Source organism: Acipenser ruthenus, chromosome 10, assembly GCF_902713425.1.
Source record: "Acipenser ruthenus chromosome 10, fAciRut3.2 maternal haplotype, whole genome shotgun sequence".
Classification (NCBI taxonomy): domain Eukaryota; kingdom Metazoa; phylum Chordata; class Actinopteri; order Acipenseriformes; family Acipenseridae; genus Acipenser; species Acipenser ruthenus.
Genome location: NC_081198.1, coordinates 17,173,759 through 17,193,503, shown reverse-complemented (window position 1 = coordinate 17,193,503; position 19,745 = coordinate 17,173,759). Strand labels below are relative to the sequence as shown.

The following is a 19,745-nucleotide window of genomic DNA, read 5'->3' as shown; positions in this document are numbered from 1 at the left end:
TGTAAGGTTTCACAAAAGTCAGTTACAATAGTAACCCAAGTTATGTGAACAATATCATGAAGGAAAATTACCACAATTCAAACAATTACTTGGCACTAGCAAAGACTGAGCCATTTTTGGCATCAAGCAGTGGTGCATTACAAAAATAAACTCCATCCTGGTGCAATCCCAAGTGTGCTGTTTGCAGAAATGACTAAACTGCTCTATTTTAAGATTTGTAAGAAAAATGGGGCTGATCTCACATTCTATTTGCAGTACTGACATGTAACTGATATTTCAGTCGATGTCAATAAATAAACAAACATCCATCAATACATGCAAGTACAGGTACACAATACACACAGTGTTCCAGATAAGGTCTTGGGCCATTGAATAATATACTCTCCAATTTAGACACCAAATAAATGTATTTTGGGCAAATAAAACACAGCATAAATAAATACCGTACATAATTTAATGCTAACTTATGGGGTATGCATTAACTACAGACTTACATTTTAACTGTAATGTTACCTTGAACAACTACTTCATGTTCAAATCATTGTACATGTAGACACTGGGCTTTGCTTATTTTGGACCTGAAAAAAAATTCAACAATGTCTTTTTTGCAGCCATTTAGTCCTGCCTTATTAATATTATAGTCCGGGAAGTTGCAACTCTCGATGTAGTTATGCGTTCACAGTCTACCACTGTTGTTTTCTGTAAATAGTCCTTTTTCAGTCTCTTGTGCACTATCTTTCCAAGTTGACAGACATGCTCCCAAAAAAATGTTAAAACAAAAATCAATTTTTTAAACTATACCGATACTGAACTAATGCAAATAAAGAAACAATAATATTGTATTCCCTATTAAATTGCCTTGCTATAGCAATATAAAAGCACCCCGACTCTCCAAACAAAGAATATTGTATTCAATATAGACTTACCTCCCTGAAATGTGGTTGGTAAATTGGTAGGTTAGGTTGAGGGGGACAAAGACGGTGCCGAGAAATCCAAAGGATCAAGAATCCAGTCGCTTATTCACCAGTCACAAACGCATTGCAAGCGGGTAGATTCAACCGTACGTTTTTAATTTTATATACGATTATATTATATATACATATATATACAGACGTGCTCAAATTTGTTGGTACCCTTACAGCTCATTTAAATAATGCTTCATTCCTCCTGAAAAGTGATGAAATTAAAAGCTATTTTATCATGTATACTTGCATGCCTTTGGTATGTTATAGAATAAAGCAAAGAAGCTGTGAAAAGAAATGAATTATTGCTTATTCTACAAAGATACTCTAAAATGGCCTGGACACATTTGTTGGTACCCCTTAGAAAAGATAATAAATAATTGGATTATAGTGATATTTCAAACTAATTAGTTTTTTAAATTAGTATCACACATGTCTCCAATCTTGTAATCAGTCATTCAGCCTATTTAAATGGAGAAAAGTAGTCACTGTGCTGTTTGGTATCATTGTGTGCACCACACTGAACATGGACCAGAGAAAGCAAAGAAGAGAGTTGTCTGACGAGATCAGAAAGAAAATAACAGATAAGCATGATAAAGGTAAAGGCTACAAGACCATCTCCAAGCAGCTTGATGTTCCTGTGACAACAGTTGCAAATATTATTAAGAAGTTTAAGGTCCATGGAACTGTAGCCAACCTCCCTGGGCGCGGCCGCAAGAGGAAAATCAACCCCAGAGTGAACAGAAGGATAGTGCGAATGGTAGAAAAAGAACCAAGGATAACTGCCAACGAGATACAAGCTGAACTCCAAGGTGAAGGTACGTCAGTTTCTGATCGCACCATCCGTCGCTTTTTGAGCGAAAGTGGGCTCCATGGAAGAAGACCCAGGAGGACTCCACTTTTGACAGAAAAACATAAAAAAGCCAGACTGGAATTTGCTAAAATGCACATTGACAAGCCACAATCCTTCTGGGAGAATGTCCTTTGGACAGATGAGTCAAAACTGGAGCTTTTTGGCAAGTCACATCAGCTCTTTGTTCACAGACAAAAAAAAGAAGCTTTCAAAGAAAGGAACACCATACCTACAGTGAAACATGGAGGAGGCTCAGTTATGTTTTGGGGCTGCTTTTTTATATAAAATATATTACTATTCGTTTTTAATGCATCTCTATAAATCTATTCATGTACAACAGCAGATTATGGTTCTGGCTGTGATATTATACTTGTGTACTTAGTACTGACATCAATGCTGGTGACTATTACACCACTTTGAAACATGCAGTGTGCACAGAATGCCAAGCAAAAAATAAATGTGGGATGTCACATCTCATAACTGCAGCAAATGGAACTGTTCTTTATAGATAGAAATCAATGACCATTTCAGAATTCAGGAGAGACTCAAGAACAGAAGGAAAAGGAAGCTTGGGTTTAACCCAGATAAGCCTGCAAGTTCGAAGGGTTCCAATGTTTTTTTTTAAAGGAAACAGGACGTAATCTTTTGAAGCAGTGTAACATGGTATGAACTGACAGAGGAAAAATACTTTCTTAGTTGATTTGTAAGTGGTCAAAACACATTAACAATTGTTATAAAGCACTAATAAGTAAAAAATGAAATGTTGCTGTTTCCCTAACCTAAAATACTGGTATTACTGAGGAACAATACACAAATAATACAACAATCTAAGTAAATCTAAAATAAATATACTTTGTCTTAGTTATTGCCCAAATGTTAAAGCCTATATAGGTAACCAAATTATGTTTAGAACAATTTAAGCTATTAGTGCATTTCTCTTTTTGAAACCAAGAAAAATATATTAAGTTTGACAGGCTGCGATAGAGTAGCAATAGTCAACTGGTTCTTGGTGACTCCTTGAAACTTTAGTTCTATGTCTACTATTTCAGCCACTTGCCTGACTTCTGATAACTAGACATGATAGTAACAATAACCCCCTTTTTGTTAAAGAACATCTAAAATTCTAAGAGATGAGAAATGTGATCTCCAGCGTTTATTAAAATATTGTCCATAAATGACAACAAAGTTACTGTAGAATTTATCGCATACAACAGCATATCCTCAAGTCTAAATGAAATACAAAAGATTTTAACATTTTCATACAAAGGATTTTTTCTTTTAAATTTATTAACATGACGTATATATCTTTTGTTACATAAAATCTGCTACAGCAAAGTATTTTATACTTCCCTTGCACATACAAGTAAATATTGCTAGACAAAAACTGCAATCAGTGTCAGCCTTCTAATGACATTGTTGTGCAAAATATCCAGCAAACTAAATACATAGAACTGATAGTACAGCCATTACTGGTAATGTAAAATGATGACAAAGAATTGTTTTTGAAGAGTGTCATATAGCTTAGAAGGAAGTGATGTCAGTGTACTATAGTCACCTACACGCCAACAAGTATGATGGCTATACACAGACATCTGTTTTAACGTTTAAAGGGTATTATTTCATGTCTATGGGCTTGAAATGTACTTTCGCAAAGACAGCAAGAACTATGCCTTTCTTAACTGTTCAAAAAATGAATTTATTATTTGACAGCATCTTTCCATAATGTGTATAAATAAAAACAAATATGGATAAGAAAACACAAGCAAAAAGGTGTAACTTATGAAATGAGTCTCAACAAACACAGAATTAAACGTGATAGAAAGTGCTGAAGCTTGCACTCCAGCATTTGTAATGTTGTCTTAGTTGGTGTGTGAATACAACTTAAAATCAAGCAACAACAAAAAAATCCTACATATCTAATAGTTGTAATTCTAAATTCTGTCATAAGAATGAAAGAAATCAAGAAAGAAATGCAAGAGAATGGCTAATACATACAAATATGGCAGTTTTACACATCTCATTTGAGAACTTTGCAAAACACAGCTTAAGCATTAAAAACTCAAAACAGTGACTTTTGTTAATGCACGTGCCCAGTCCAGTTTTACCAACTCTGCCACAGAAAAAAATGGCAGTAACCCTTTTTGCACACATTGTAGCTAGCAATGAACCATTTCAGTATAGCACTTCACTCCAAGTACAGCTTTTTTAAGTTTTAACACAGCTTGCAGTGGAGCTATACAGTGACGCAGAAGTCTACCAAATTTTAAAAGGGGTCCAAATTGTTTTTTAGTACCAGAAACTTTCCTGTTATCTTGTGCCTCATTTAAAAATGTACCAAGATTATTTCAACTAATGGATTACAGGAGTTGAAACTAAATTATCTATGACCTCACATACTGGTAAAACACTGATACAAATGGTACAAATATCTCTCTACATTGACAATGTCCTGCTGTATCCATAGGTTTGCCGCACTCTGCAGTATCCAGCTGTATTAAAAGCATGAATACTGCCCTGAAGAAGAATGAAAAAGTGATAGAGATTGATTATACAGGAATATTCAAGGTACGGGGCTTTGTCTACCCTGCGTCGGCCATCAAATTCATTCTAATTTTGGATAACCAAAAATGCTTTATTCTTGTTGATCGATATATAGATAGACACGAAGAACAAGTACTACTTCCGAAAGTTGCCAAGAATGTTGTCTAGACTGTAGTCTGAGCTAGCTGAAGATTTTTCTTTAATAACTTTTAAAGTCTCAGACATGTAACAGACAAACTATTGGCTGGCAAACACTAGAAGCAACACCTATCTTTCATTTCAACCTATATCACACCAAGTGCAACACCTCCTGATACAATCACTCAATCATTAAACACTGACATAAAAAAGGGGGGGGGGGTGTTGCTCTGTAAAATACCACTTTACAAAAAAAAAAAAAAAAAAAAAAAAAACCAAGCAGGAGGGGGGGGGGGGGGGGGGGGGGACAACATTAAAAGACAAAGACAACTGCTTTGGAACTAAAAATAAAGAAAAAGAAAAAGTTAAGAAAGTGGTCTAGTATTTTGAGTCGCAGCATAGGGAGTGTCTGCTTAAATATGCCTGTGTGAGGGTTAGTGCTAACTGCACACAAGGACCATGGCATTAAGGACCTCATTCAGCCTTGTGGAATGAAGGAACTAGGTAATTGTTTTAACAAATATGATGGTCAGCTCCACACCCCATCTCTTAGCAGAGTGCAAAGATCCCAATATATGAGCCCTGATGCAACCTCACCCTCACACTTTTAAAAATCGGAAAACTCTTTTGCGCATTTTTCTGTAACAGACACGCGGATGTCCTCTTCTTCATAGTCGTCGAAGTTGCTTGTATCTCCAGGGCCTCTGCACTTTGGTATGAAGGGGGCTTCCACCTGTAGGCAAAACAGGACAGACTCAGAAAAGGCAGATTCAAATTGCCATCAGAAACAAAGACTTTTTGTTTCAGTTCAGCACTTCCAGGCTATCACTCTCTGGATACAGTTTATCTACAATTTGGTGTAGTTGAAAAACTGAAGTCAATCAAATCTAACAAGATTCTGGAAAAAGAACAAAGAATACATTCAGGCAGCTTGAATACAGCCAAAGAGGATTATTATTATTATTATTATTATTATTTATTTCTTAGAAGACGCCCGTATCCAGGGCGACTTACAATTGTTGCAAGATATCGCATTATTTTTACATACAATTACCCATTTAAACAGTTGGGTTTTTACTGGAACAATCTAGGTAAAGTACCTTGCTCAAGGGTACAGCAGCAGTGTCCCCCACCTGGAATTGAACCCACGACCCTCCGGTCAAGAGTCCAGAGCCCTAACCACTACTCCACACATTATGTAGTGTGTCCAGGTACATAACCATGTACTATTAAGAACCTATAATGGACGAGGGGCTTCTAATGTTATCTCTAGCAACCGAGCTCAATATGGATTTTGTTTCACACATGCCTGGCTTACCAAAATGCTGATCAAGTCAAAACAAATTAAAATATACACAATTTAAATTGACACAGAACAGCAATATTTATTTGACTCCTGTATAATTGGTCAACAGAAAAGCTTAAAACTATGCATGGCTTTGCTATTCTTTTACTACAATTCACCTTACTTGCAAAAGGTAAAAATGCTGTATATGTTTTGATAATAATCAAATCACTCATTGAATTAAAAATGAGAAACAGGTCAACAACATGTAATGCTTTAAAGTACATTAGCAAATACATTCCACAATAGAAAAAAATAAAAAGTCTAATCTAATATCGGTTTCATTTTATTTTCAAAATGATAGTACTTCTTTACAATATAAACTGGACTTACCTTTCTCTCGTAGATGGCAATCCAATCTGTAGTTGCAAACCACTTGTGGTTCTTAATGTCATTTACACCATTCTTCAGATTGCCATACCGTTTGGTCAGATCTACCTGAAGTAAATTCCTCAGAAGGTCTTTCAAGTCTGAACTGAAGTGAGAGGGGAATCGTACCTAAAATCCAAAGAGTGACCATTTTAAACCCCGCACTCCATGTTGTCTCTCTCTCTCTCTCTCTCTCTCTCTCTCTCTCTTTATGTACCTCACCAGTGACTCATCCAAGGTGCAGATTTGGGGTCCTGTCTGGGATTTTATGATTAACCCTTTAAGGACCGGGATCATGATAACATGATAAAAAACACACTTCGTTTTGATGACTTACAGGGCCACCGTACTTTGCAGTACAGACTTCAAAACACATCATTTGATAGGGGAGGGACTGACACTCACTTCCTGATAGTTTTTTATTCCCCCATGTGATGTCACTGAGAGGGACATTTAGTGTCTAAAGGGCAGAGAAGGTTTTGGCAGTGCGAAGAGAAAAGACATCACAGTCTGCTTCAGATAAAACTTATTTATTTAGAGGCGAGAAAGACCCGGAAAAACGCTGTAAATCCAATGTATTTGACAGTTATATACCAACATGTATTCTGCCTCATGTGTTACTATATATACAGCTCTGGAAAAAATTAAGAGACCACTGCAAAATTATCAGTTTCTCTGGTTTTACTATTTATAGGTATGTGTTTGGGTAAAATGAACATTTTTGTTTTATTCTATAAACTACTGACAACATTTCTCCCAAATTCCAAATAAAAATATTGTCATTTAGAGCATTTATTTGCAGAAAATGACAACTGGTCAAAATAACAAAAAAGATGCAGTGTTGTCAGACCTTGAATAATGCAAAGAAAATACGTTCATATTCATTTTTAAACAACACAATACTAATGTTTTAACTTAGGAAGAGTTCAGAAATCAATATTTGGTGGAATAACCCTGGTTTTCAAGCACAGCTTTCATGCGTCTTGGCATGCTCTCCACCAGTCTTTCACATTGATGTTGGGTGACTTTATGCCACTCCTGGCGCAAAAATTCAAGCAGCTCGGCTTTGTTTGATGGCTTGTGACCATCCATCTTCCTCTTGATCACATTCCAGAGGTTTCCAATGGGGTTCAGGTCTGGAGATTGAGCTGGCCATGACAGGGTCCTCCATCCACACCTTGATTGACCTGGCTGTGTGGCATGGAGCATTGTCCTACTGGAAAAACCAATCCTCAGAGTTGGGGAACATTGTCAGAGCAGAAGGAAGCAAGTTTTCTTCCAGGAAAACCTTGTACTTGGCTTGAAAAAGTTTAGGTTACCAAAAACTGAAAAATAATGTACATTTCAGAGTTATACAAAAAGGCCTTTTCAGGGAACAAGTAATGGGTTAACAACTTACAGCTGTTCTGCAGCAATGGAAGTAAATTGAGCCTTGAAAGTTGATGCTAACAATTCCTACAGGTGTCCCAACTTTTGTTAATTACTTACAAACCCTCTGTCTGTATAAAAGCAGTGTTGGAACAGACTGTGTTACTACACCCTCTTAAGCATCATTTGGACAGTATTGTACTGCAGGAAGTAGTATATTGCTCTCATAGTGGCGAGAAAAAGGCAATTAACAAAGGAAGACAGACAGACCATTATAACCCTTAAAAGTGTAGGTCTTTCCTTTAGAGAAATTGCAAAGAAAGCCAAGGTGTCAGTGAGTACAGTTTCCTACACCATCAAAAGGCACTTGGAAACTGGAGGAAACTCTGACAGGAAGAGGTCTGGCAGACCCAAAGCCACAACAGAATCAGAAGACAAGTTTCTGAGAGTCAACAGCTTGCGTGATAGGCGGCTCACAGGACAACAGCTTCAAGCACAGCTTAACACTGGTCGAAGTAAGCAAGTCTCAGTTTCAACTGTGAAGAGAAGACTTCGAGCTGCAGGTTTGACAGGTCGAGTGGCAGTAAGAAAGCCATTGCTAAGATGGCAAAATAAGAAAAAGAGGCTTGCCTGGGCCATGAAGCACCGCCAGTGGACTACTGAAGACTGGAAGAAGGTCTTATGGACCGATGAATCAAAATTTGAAATCTTCGGTTTATCACGCAGGGTTTTTGTACGCCGTCGAGTAGGCGAAAGGATGGTTCCTCGGTGTGTGACACCAACTGTCAAACATGGAGGAGGAAGCGTGATGGTCTGGGGCTCTTTTGCTGGATCCAGAGTCGGCGACTTGCAGAATGAGTGCCACCCTGAACCGAAACTGCTACCACAGCATTTTGCAGCGCCATGCAATACCCTCTGGTATACGCCTAGTTGGTCAGGGGTTCATCCTACAGCAAGATAATGACCCAAAACATACCTCCAGGCTATGTCAGAACTACCTTAGAAGAAAAGAACAAGACAGTAGGCTTCAAATCATGGAATGGCCAGCACAGTCTCCAGACTTAAACCCCATCGAGCTGGTTTGGGATGAACTGGACAGAACGGTGAAAGCAAAGCAACCTACAAGTGCAACACATTTGTGGGAACTTCTGCAACAGTGTTGGGAAGAACTTTCCGAACAATATTTGATTTCCATTGTAGAAAGAATGCCACGAGTGTGTTCGGCTGTTATATCTGCAAAAGGTGGCTACTTTGATGAGTCAAAAATTTAGATTAAATTTTGTTAAACAAAACGATTCCATGATTTCTTTTTTATCTCCAATTGTTTATTTGTTCTATGTTTTAATTTCAGAGTACACCGAGACATTAAACTGCGTAAATTTCAATAAAAACTGGAAAAATTGAGGTGTTCTAAAACTTTTGACCGGTAGTGTGTATATATATATATATTTTTTTTACAGCATTTATAAATACCAGAAACAAGTGGATATATACTATTTCATTAACTAAATTTATCGGGTACTTTTTTTTTTCCTTATTACTGAATATTTTATTTATAAATATTTATTTTGAGAAAATAAATTGAGAGTAGTGTCCATTATTGCTTACAAAGACCCTGAGAATAAACGTGTTATGTTATTGCAATCACTCAGGTGAAACAATGTCTTGTAATTTGCCCAAACATCAATATTTTTCAACAAAACTTTCAGAAAGTAAGGTCACTCGGGTCATAGAATAACACGTTTTTATACATGCATCTCTAAGCAGAATACATAATAAAAAATACTTAACATTAAAAAAATAATAATTGCATTGTATAGCCAAAAATACACATGGTCCTGGGGGAGCATCCCACTGAAAAATGCTTGGTCCTGAAAGGGTTAAAAGGCAGATCTTGGCAGAGTATATAGACTCAGTATTCTAGTAACATACAACCCCTGCAAACTCTGTACACGAACAACTAGAGCCATCTTGTAAACATTCATCATATGTTTAGTTAAAAATGAAAACAAATATCGACATATAGGTTGCATCATTTATCCATTGATTCTGATACTCACTGTAACTTTTGGTAATTTTTTGTTTTTGATAAGAAAGGGATATAACACATATAGGATTTGACCTACCTTTCCAGAGACAATTTTTTCATATATTTGAATAGGCTGGTCAGCAAAGAATGGAGGATAGCCCGCTGCCATTTCGTAGATTAGAACACCCAGTGCCCACCAGTCCACAGCCTTGTTGTAGCCCTAAATGCAAACAAAAAGTAAAAACATTTTAACATCTCAGTATTCAGAGACAGACCTTGTATAACTCAATGTTGGAAAACTATAAAACATCTGGTTTCACAGACCTGAGGTAACATTTGGTATTACAAGATAGGGTCTAATCAGGGTCTGTGAAACCGGTCTGTGAAACCAGTCAGTAGACACTTTTAAAAAATAAATAAATAAATAAATAAATAAATAAAATTAAAATAGCAAATATTATTAATATTAAGAATCTAGTAAAAGTAGTTTCTAGCTAAAACTCTTAGGTGATCCTTTAGGACAGATGTTAAAAACACAAATCCCACAGGATAAACACAGCATTAATCCTGTACTATTAATTAATTCAGTTTTTACGGTGCTCAATCAAAAAAAGAGGATCCTAATGTGCAGATTGCCCCCCCTCCATCTGTCACATACACTACATTGATTTTGCACCAAACATTTATCATATACTAGCTTTCAATTGATATTTTGGACTGCATTCGGCTACAATACCATAAACTATGATTACGAGGACCCTCTGAATGTGCCTGCACTGGTACAGAAGTACATTAAAACACACACACACACACACACGCATGATAAACACTGTAACACCAGTGTAAACCTGTCAGCGCTTTACCTTGCTGAGGATAATCTCTGGAGCCAGATATTCTGGAGTTCCACACAACGTCCAAGTTCTGCCTTTTACTCTTTTGGCAAAGCCAAAGTCTGTGACCTAAACCCAAAAATATGAGATAAAATGAAATCATAATGTTTAAACAGTACCTCATATTACACCTTGTAAATGCGGATAACTGGTCATTAAAATAATAATACATATGTGTGGCTGCAACAAACAACTTAGCCTATGCTGTTTTTTTTTTTTTTTCAGCCTCTTTTTGTAATAATGATAGAACCAGTAAAATTGTTGTGCAGTATACAGAACAATGCAAATAACCGTAGTTTAAGTTATCAATGAAACGGACGTATGCTTATAAAGGAGGTTTTATTCTAGTTACATGGTTTGAGATTCTCAGTCTATCTAAATGGTTTGCCTCGTTTTCCAAGGATCACTGTTCGTTCCATACCTGGATGTACCCATGTTGATCGATTAAAAGATTTTCAGGTTTCAGATCTCTGTAGATGAGGTCTAGTGAATGGAGGTACTCAAATGTCAGTACTATCTGCGCTGCATAAAATCGTGCATGGGGTTCACTTTTGAAGGGAGAACAAAACAAAAACAAGTTAGTACAAGGTTCAGTCTCTATTTACTTATACTGTACATATATTAATACTTTTCAAAACCAGCAACAACAAAAAAAACATAATAGCAAGTAGTAACCCATCAGTATGCGAAGACTTAACTGTTTGTTTATTTGCAAAGTACAAAAGAATTTCCACATAAAGACGATTTGAAAACCATTCTCGATCTGTTTGTAAAATGAATAATAAATCCAAATACAATATCCATGATTAAGTAGCTGCAACTTACCTAAACCTTCCGATTCTTCTAAGATGTGAAAACATTTCTCCTCCTGGAACATACTCCATCACCATATATAAATTAGAGTTGTCCTGAAGCAAAATAAAAAATAAATCTGGTATTCATACTTTTGCCTGAAACAATTAGGACTGTGTGTACAGTTTTATTCAGCTCAGCCTTGTTTAATTTCTGCATCTGATTCATAAGACACATTACATTAATTAAAAAAACAAAAACAGGAACAAACAGTTCAGTAATATGCAATTTATAACAAAATATTTGATAGGTTTAATGCCCCAGCTGTGTATTCTACTCATACCACTTCTCTCCACCAGATGGACTTAAGTAGCTATAGCCACCTAATAGGCCTATATTATCCATGATCAGTGTCTCAGAGTCCATATGGTGGCTAATTAAAATGGTAGGAGTGATCTAAAGGCCTGCACAGGCCTATATAAATTCCCAGATATACAGACAAGGACCTACAACAGCCAACAAATGGCATGACATTGTCAGACTTACACGTTATTTTATAATGTATTAATTTATTTTTTTAATTGTGATGCAGCTTCTGTTGCACAACAGAGTTGTAGTAATACTACTATCACCAAGCACTCAGCAATTTTCTCAGAAGATTCCAGAGGGGAAGGGATACAAAGAGGGTGCTTTTCTTGTCATGATGTTGGTAGGCAAGGATGAAAACTCCCTCACCAATACCATAATGTGATTCAGTAAACAGAATAAAAAAATACAAAAAAAGAAAAAAAAAAAAAACCTAAGAATGATCCAAATTGTCACCTAAAAAAACAATACTGAAAAAGCATGAAAATATCAATACACATTGTACATATTGTAAAAGCATTAAAGCATTTTTAATAATGCATTTAATCAAAGGGACATTTTACCTTAAAGGCATACTCCAACCTTACAAGAAATGGGAAGCACACAGCCTGTAATATTCTCTTCTCATTTAATGTGTGCTCTATCTGCTTCAGTTTGACAACCTACAAAGCAAATGACAAAAAAATGACAGTCAACCTCCCTGGAATATTGTATGAGCATATCATTGTAAACATGTTACTTCAAATAAGGCTGAAGCCATACAGGTCCTTGTGCAACAGGGTTATTGAAGTTGGGTTATACCAGGTATCTCAAAGTAGCTTTGCTTGGTTTCATTTGTTTGTTAAACAAGCTCTGTAAAATGATGTATACATTTATTAACAACAAACAATAAAAGGAAACATCTGCATTTGCACATCTGCATTTAACATTCCTTTGCTAAGCATATTGGTAGGTATTGCAATGTGACAAATAATCTATAAATATAGTCATAGTTTTAAAACAGTTTGAGAATTAAAACCAAACCAAAAACACAAGGGATTCCTGTTGTTTATTAAAAGAGCCTGATAAATCAGGTACCTTCACTGTCTTAATTTTCAGAAAACATGTAAAATACTTGGGTCACTTCTCTTCGTAAGTCACAATAGTGGATTTTCTGGTTCTTGTTCTACTACAACCATCTTATAGTAACATCAACCAAACAAGTAGGTGGTTTGTATGAAAGTACATAGATCAAATGAGAGAAGATAGAAACTCCTCACTTCCACCTAATCCAATAGTTAGAGCTTCACTTTCAAAACAGAAAAACAAGACACTTGTATAAATGGCAGACAGGCAGGCAAGTAGGCAGACATATATGATCATATAGAATGTTCTGTATAATGAAACTGGCAGGTTGCTACTACTCTATATTTAAACATATTACATACATCTGCATATAGTAGCTGCAAGTTAATAGTTTTAGATATAAAACATACATCAACAGTAAAACTAATTTGGATAAGGGCAAATTCCTAAAACTTAATATATTTGCATTTAACAGTAACAAATACATTTGCATAGAACTTGTCTGGAAACACATTATGGTTTCTAAGAAGGCCTGAGCTGTATTCCACAGGCACACGGATATACTGTACTTCATGCTCTTATTGGCCTCTGTTTATACTGTGTTGCGCCACATCATGCTTAACGTCACAGCAGTTCAAAAAACACTTGAAAAGAAACCTATTTCCCTTTGAAGTTTTCTGAATCTGTGACCTTTTCAAAGGTTGTCGGCAAAAGTAAAGGGTAAAAACGCCAAACCCTAACCCATTAATGTAAAATAATACTGTCCAGGCAGCTAGATACTCATCATGTTCTCCACGCTTGCTTTCTATCTATTTTGTTTTTCAAACTAAAATCATGAAAAAACATGCAGGTTTCAGATAAGTGCCCAGCATAATGTTCAAGCTCTGTTAGTATACAAGGTTAGAAGGTAACATTTTGAGGAGGTGGCCACTTGAAAAATAAGGTGGTACTTTTATTAAGTATTACTTGAAAAGACATGGCACTTTACATTGGTAATCCTCAAAACTGTCAAATTTAACCCAAATAAACATTGGAAAAGGGAGAAATGTACAATTATTACATTTAACATACAGAATATATAAAATCACACAATAAAACCAACACAAAATGTTGGTCACTATACATATTTCCTTTGCAACTTGGGCCATTGTTGGAAAGCGTGTAGAGTGACGTACCTGCACCTGTCTCCGACACTGACAGTGTTTTAGACTATTTGGTACAGTAGCTTGGTTTGCATGTGTTCTAGGCGGTTTAATTCTTGCAGCCAAAAATTTTTAAATAGGGGTCGAGCAGCTGTACTGATCATCTGTTTTTATACTAATATATAATACACACACACACACACACACACACAGATGAACCCGTTTTATATCACCTCGCTTAATATCATACCCCGTTTATTATCAGGATTTTTGAAAAATCACTCACCATGCACCATAGGTTCTTTGAGAAATTACCTCTCTTATAATATCTCACAAACCAGATTATTGTCACATTTTGTGCTGCCTCTCAAATGCTGCGTGGGCAGTCTGAACACGATACAGTTCAGTTACAAAACACCAAGATAGCCAAATTAACAGGTCAGTCTTATACAAATGCACACAGAAAAACACCAAGTGCAATGCCTAATTGCTTGCATAAGTATTCAACCCCTGTGCTGTGGAAGCTCCCAGTTTACACCGATGAAAGAAATTGCCCTAACGAGGACACAATTACCTTACCATTGGCCTCCACCTGTGAACCATTAAAGTTTCTGGATAAAAACCCCACTGTTGAAGGATCTTTGGTCAGGCTGTGAATCTGAAGGAAAATGAAGGCCAAAGAGCATTCTACAGAAGTTAGAGATAAAGTAATACAAATGCATGGATTAGGGAAAGGGTACAAAATAATATCCAAGTGTTTGGATATCCCAGTGAGCACAGTTGGATCAATAAATCAGGAAGTGGAAGCTGAATCACACCACCCAGGCACTGCCAAGAAAAGGCCGCCCCTCAAAACTCAGCGCTCAAACAAGAAGGAGACTTGTGAGAGAAGCCACAGAGAGGCCAACAAGAGTTCAGTGGCTGGGAGTGGAGTAATGGTGCACCAGTCAACCATAACAAGAGCTCGGCATAACACTGGCCTGTATGGGAGGGTGGCAAGAAAGAAGCCGTTACTCAAAAAGTACCATTTGAAAGCACGTCTGGAGTTTGCCAGAAAGCATGAGAGTGACCCAGCTGCGATGTGGGAAAAGGTTTTGTGGTCAGATGAGACCAAGATAGAGCTTTCTGGCCAAAACTCAAAGTGCTATGTGTGGCGCAAACCTAACACTGCCCATGCCTCAAGACACACCATCCCTACAGTAAAGTATGGTGGTGGCAGCATCATGCTGTGGGGATGCTTCTCATCAGCAGGGACTGTGCATCTTGTTAAAATTGAAGGAAGAATGGATGGAGCAAAATACAGGGAAATACTGCAAGAGAACCTGCTTCAGTCCGCTAAACTGACGCTTGGGAGGAAATTCACCTTTCAGCAGGACAATGATCCCAAGCACAATGCCAAAGCAACATTGGAGTGGCTCAAGAACAAAAAGGTGAGTGTCCTACAGTGGCCCAGTCAAAGTCCTGATCTCAATCCCATTGAGAATCTGTGGCACTATTTGAAAATTGCGGTCCACAAGCTTCGTCCAACCAAGTTGAACAACCTGGAGCAAATCTGCCAAGAAGAATGGGCCAAAATCACTCCGACACTGTGTGCAAAGCTGGTACATACTTACCCCAAAAGACTTAAAGCTGTTATTGCAGCGAAAGGTGGCTCTACCAAATATTAATGTGTGTGGGTTGAATACTTATGCAAGTAAGATATTTCAGTTTTTTATTTTTCTTAAAAATATTTCCCAACATAAAACCAATGTCACCTTACAATAATTGATTTTGAGTTTCAGTGTTTTAAAATAAAATATCAAACAGAACGAAATTTCAATGTACCATTTGTAATTCAGCAATATGAGAGAATTGGTCAGGGGTCTGAATACTTTTGCAAGGCACTGTATATATACAGACGTGCTCAAATTTGTTGGTACACCTCCACAAAAAACGAAGAATGCACAATTTTCTCTGAAATAACTTGAAACTGACAAAAGTAATTGGCATCCACCATTGTTTATTCCATATTTAATAGAAATCAGACTTTGCTTTTGATTTTTTATTCAACATAATATTGTAAATAAGAAAACAAATGAAAATGGCATGGACAAAAATGATGGGACCGCTAACCTAATATTTTGTTGCACAACCTTTAGAGGCAATCACTGCAATCAAACGTTTTCTGTAGCTCTCAATGAGACTTCTGCACCTGTTAACAGGTAGTTTGGCCCACTCTTCCTGAGCAAACTGCTCCAGCTGTCTCAGGTTTGATGGGTGCCTTCTCCAGACTGCAAGTTTCAGCTCTTTCCATAGATGTTCGAAAGGATTCAGATCAGGACTCATAGAAGGCCACTTCAGAATAGTCCAATGTTTTGTTCTTATCCATTCTTGGGTGCTTTTAGCTGTGTGTTTTGGGTCATTATCCTGTTGGAGGACCCATGACCTGCGACTGAGACAGAGCTTTCTGACACTGGGCAGTACGTTTCGCTCCAGAATGCCTTGATAGTCTTGAGATTTCATTGTGCCCTGCACAGATTCAAGGCACCCTGTGCCAGGCGCAGCAAAGCAGCCCCAAAACATAACCGAGCCTCCTCACTGTAGGTATGGTGTTCTTTTCTTTAAAAGCTTCATTTTTTCGTCTGTGAACATAGAGCTGATGTGACTTGCCAAAAAGCTCCAGTTTTGACTCATCTGTCCAAAGGACATTCTCCCAGAAGGATTGTGGCTTGTCAATATGCATTTTAGCAAATTCCAGTCTGGCTTTTTTATGTTTTTCTGTCAAAAGTGGAGTCCTCCTGGGTCTTCTTCCATGGAGCCCACTTTCGCTCAAAAAGCGACGGATGGTGCAATCAGAAACTGACGTACCTTCACCTTGGAGTTCAGCTTGTATCTCTTTGGCAGTTATCCTTGGTTCTTTTTCTACCATTCGCACTATCCTTCTGTTCAATCTGGGGTCGATTTTCCTGTTGCGGCCATGCCCAGGGAGGTTGGCTACATGGACCTTAAACTTCTGAATAATATTTGCAACTGTTGTCACAGGAACATCAAGCTGCTTGGAGATGGTCTTGTAGCCTTTACCTTTACCATGCCTGTCTATTATTTTCTTTCTGATCTCCTAAGACAACTCTCTCCTTTGCTTTCTCTGGTCCATGTTCAGTGTGGTGCACACAATGATACCAAACAGCACAGTGACTACTTTTCTCCATTTAAATAGGCTGAATGACTGATTACAAGATTGGAGACATGTGTGATACTAATTAAGAAACTAATTAGTTTGAAATATCACTATAATCCAATTATTTATTATCTTTTCTAAGGGGTACCAACAAATGTGTCCAGGCCATTTTAGAATGTCTTTGTAGAATAAGCAATAATTCATCTCTTTTCACAGCTTCTTTGCTTTATTCTATGACATACCAAAGGCATGCAAGTATACATGATAAAATAGCTTTTAATTTCATCACTTTTCAGGAGGAATGAAGCATTATTTCAATGAGCTGTAAGGGTACCAACAAATTTGAGCACATCAGTATGTATGTATATATATATATATATATATATATATATATATATATATATATATATATATATAGTGTATATGTATGTATTTATCCCACAGTGAAGTCAGTCAGGATACTGCATTGGTAGTAATTTAGTTAATAGATTGAGATCTGCGCAGTTTTAAAATTCCTTGAACTGGCAAGATTTAAAAAGGTGGCCTACCGGGCTACTGGTTGTGCAATTTTGGTGGCCCAATGAAATTTGTGTCTACAGGCTTCTGGGCCACCGTTAATTTCGAACCCTGTATAAGAATGTACCAAGTTCACAAAATGACTATTTTATTATTGTTACAAAACTGTATATTATAGAATTGCACCACTACAGACAAACCATATGATGTCAAAACAGTGTTTACCAACAGGACTGCACTGAGCAATTTTTACTTTGCTTTATGCATATTTCTGCTTTCTTTTTTTAAACAATGCCCCTTAACTGCACTGAATAAACATGCATTTTCTTCCACAAGTACTAGAGTAAAGAATACAGGTCTCCAAAATGCAACAGAGACAGGACTACCTGAAGCCTCTAAGTTATGTGCTCAATGCCTCTGAGCAGCACCAGCTATGGAGAAAGACCCAGAACTAATTATCAGTTGGTGTTCAGATCTGGATTAAGGTCCGTGGGAAAGCTCCCAAAGGGGTTTAAAAAGAACAAGCTAAGTACAGCCGTGAGGGGGTGGAAAACATACCCACCTTCTGCTTATCCAGTATCTTCATGGCATAGTACTGCTCTGTTCCTTTATGTTTTACCAACATAACTCTTCCGAATGAGCCTGTGCCAAGGGTTTTTTGCCTCTCAAAGTCATCTAGACCGGTGGTACTCTGAAAATGAAAAGTTTATTAACCAATTTGCCATCCAGGGTACACCACATTGTTAAACGTATATCAAGGCATATGGATTTAAAAGAAGGAAACAAGCATACTCTTTAGATTTTTGCACACTTTACACTAGCTTTATACACACGTCAGTGATTCAACTCATTTTATTTTGCTGCTTGGATTAAGGGGGCAAATGTGTTGAAATCAGCAGTGATTCTGGGGATGAATGTTGGGTTTAAGGAGGGGGTATAAGTATTTTGTCTCTTTTAAGCTCAGCAGGTAGATGCTAAGATCTGCTGGAGAATCTCAAAGCTCAAAGTATATTAATGTTTTTCTCATGAACCAATGCAATGGAGAAATACATCTTAGTTTGCATTTGTTATGATTCTGGCCTCTGATGCACTAAGAAACTAAAACGTTAATAACTAAAACAGGAAGAGATGCCATGTCTGTTTCATTGCTGTTTCAGTAGGCTTTCCATTTAGATCCATCTTATTTCAAATGATTCATTTACCAATTTCCAATTCACATTCTAGAATTTGTTCATTTTGTATTCGATGCGTTTATTACATTATGCCAAAAACTAAAAACATACTGTATTACAAGAAGTACTGCATTCAAAATAAATTACAATAAAAACAACATAAGTACAGCAACAACATGGGCATATAATTTTAAACTACCACAGAGGACCTCATTTCAAATTCAATAAACTGACTAAGATGAGGAAAACAACCAGATTTTATCTTTACAGTTTTTGTTGTTGACCCAGTAACAGCTATTTCAGCTACTGATAAAATAAACCTGCTATAGATCGTCTTATAAATACGGTATCTTTAAAAGTTTCTTTTGAATTGTGATTTTTGTTCTTTAAAAGGGTCTGATATATTTTTGCAGGTTTGAACTCGGTTGTAATCGAAGTATTAAGTGACTTCAGTGTAAAGAGCATGGTATTATTAATCATCCACAGCACAGATGCAATATTTTTCAATTGTATGAACAAGGTGATTTGTTTGTGAACAGACAGAGCTTGGGTCATTAAAACATTCAGGAAGGTATTCACCAATTCCATATTTTTTGTCACTTGAATTTTCTGTGCTATGTTCACTATCAAAAAACATGTATCAAAATGTACCTGTGGTGGACATTCCCACTTTCTTAAGAAATCTTCTTTGGCTTTGGCTAAGAACTCTTTCACTGAAAAAGGAAAAACAAAACACACCAATTAGCATAAGTTGACCTATTTTATTATAATTTTTTCAGTTTATACAAATCTTGCTACAGTGTATACATTCTGCATCTGGGTTGATAGGCAACACAGAAAAAAAATATTTTAATGCAAGAGGGAGTTTATCAATGTGTGTCAAATGAATGCTGTTTAGAAGAAAACAAATATCTAAACCCAATTTTGTCACGAACATGAAACACGTGGACCAAGTGTGTTAGCTCCCACCTACATTAACTATTGCAAAATGTAAATCCACCATCATAAAAACACACAATAGTTTGAGGAATTTAATCAAA

At 36.8% G+C, this 19,745-nt stretch overlaps 1 protein-coding gene across 3 annotated transcripts in view; it reads right to left on the bottom strand.

Moving 5' to 3' along the window:
• Nucleotides 1-3,082: 3,082 nt before the first annotated feature.
• LOC117413096 (cAMP-dependent protein kinase catalytic subunit beta) overlaps nucleotides 3,083-19,745 on the bottom strand; it is a 54,148-nt gene continuing 37,485 nt past the window's right edge. For 2 of the 3 annotated variants that reach the window (XM_034021864.3, XM_034021847.3), the window contains exons 2-10: nucleotides 19,357-19,418; nucleotides 18,096-18,224; nucleotides 12,217-12,315; nucleotides 11,321-11,403; nucleotides 10,917-11,043; nucleotides 10,469-10,564; nucleotides 9,703-9,825; nucleotides 6,173-6,337; nucleotides 3,083-5,227 (exon numbers count right to left, since the gene is read on the bottom strand). In XM_034021864.3, the coding sequence (XP_033877755.1) occupies nucleotides 5,102-5,227; nucleotides 6,173-6,337; nucleotides 9,703-9,825; nucleotides 10,469-10,564; nucleotides 10,917-11,043; nucleotides 11,321-11,403; nucleotides 12,217-12,315; nucleotides 18,096-18,224; nucleotides 19,357-19,418 (1,010 nt within the window). In that variant the 3' untranslated portion in view covers nucleotides 3,083-5,101. Of the gene's footprint in view, nucleotides 5,228-6,172; nucleotides 6,338-6,389; nucleotides 7,534-9,702; nucleotides 9,826-10,468; nucleotides 10,565-10,916; nucleotides 11,044-11,320; nucleotides 11,404-12,216; nucleotides 12,316-18,095; nucleotides 18,225-19,356; nucleotides 19,419-19,745 lie in introns of those variants that run through there. The other variant, XM_059031888.1, reaches the window with a different exon arrangement.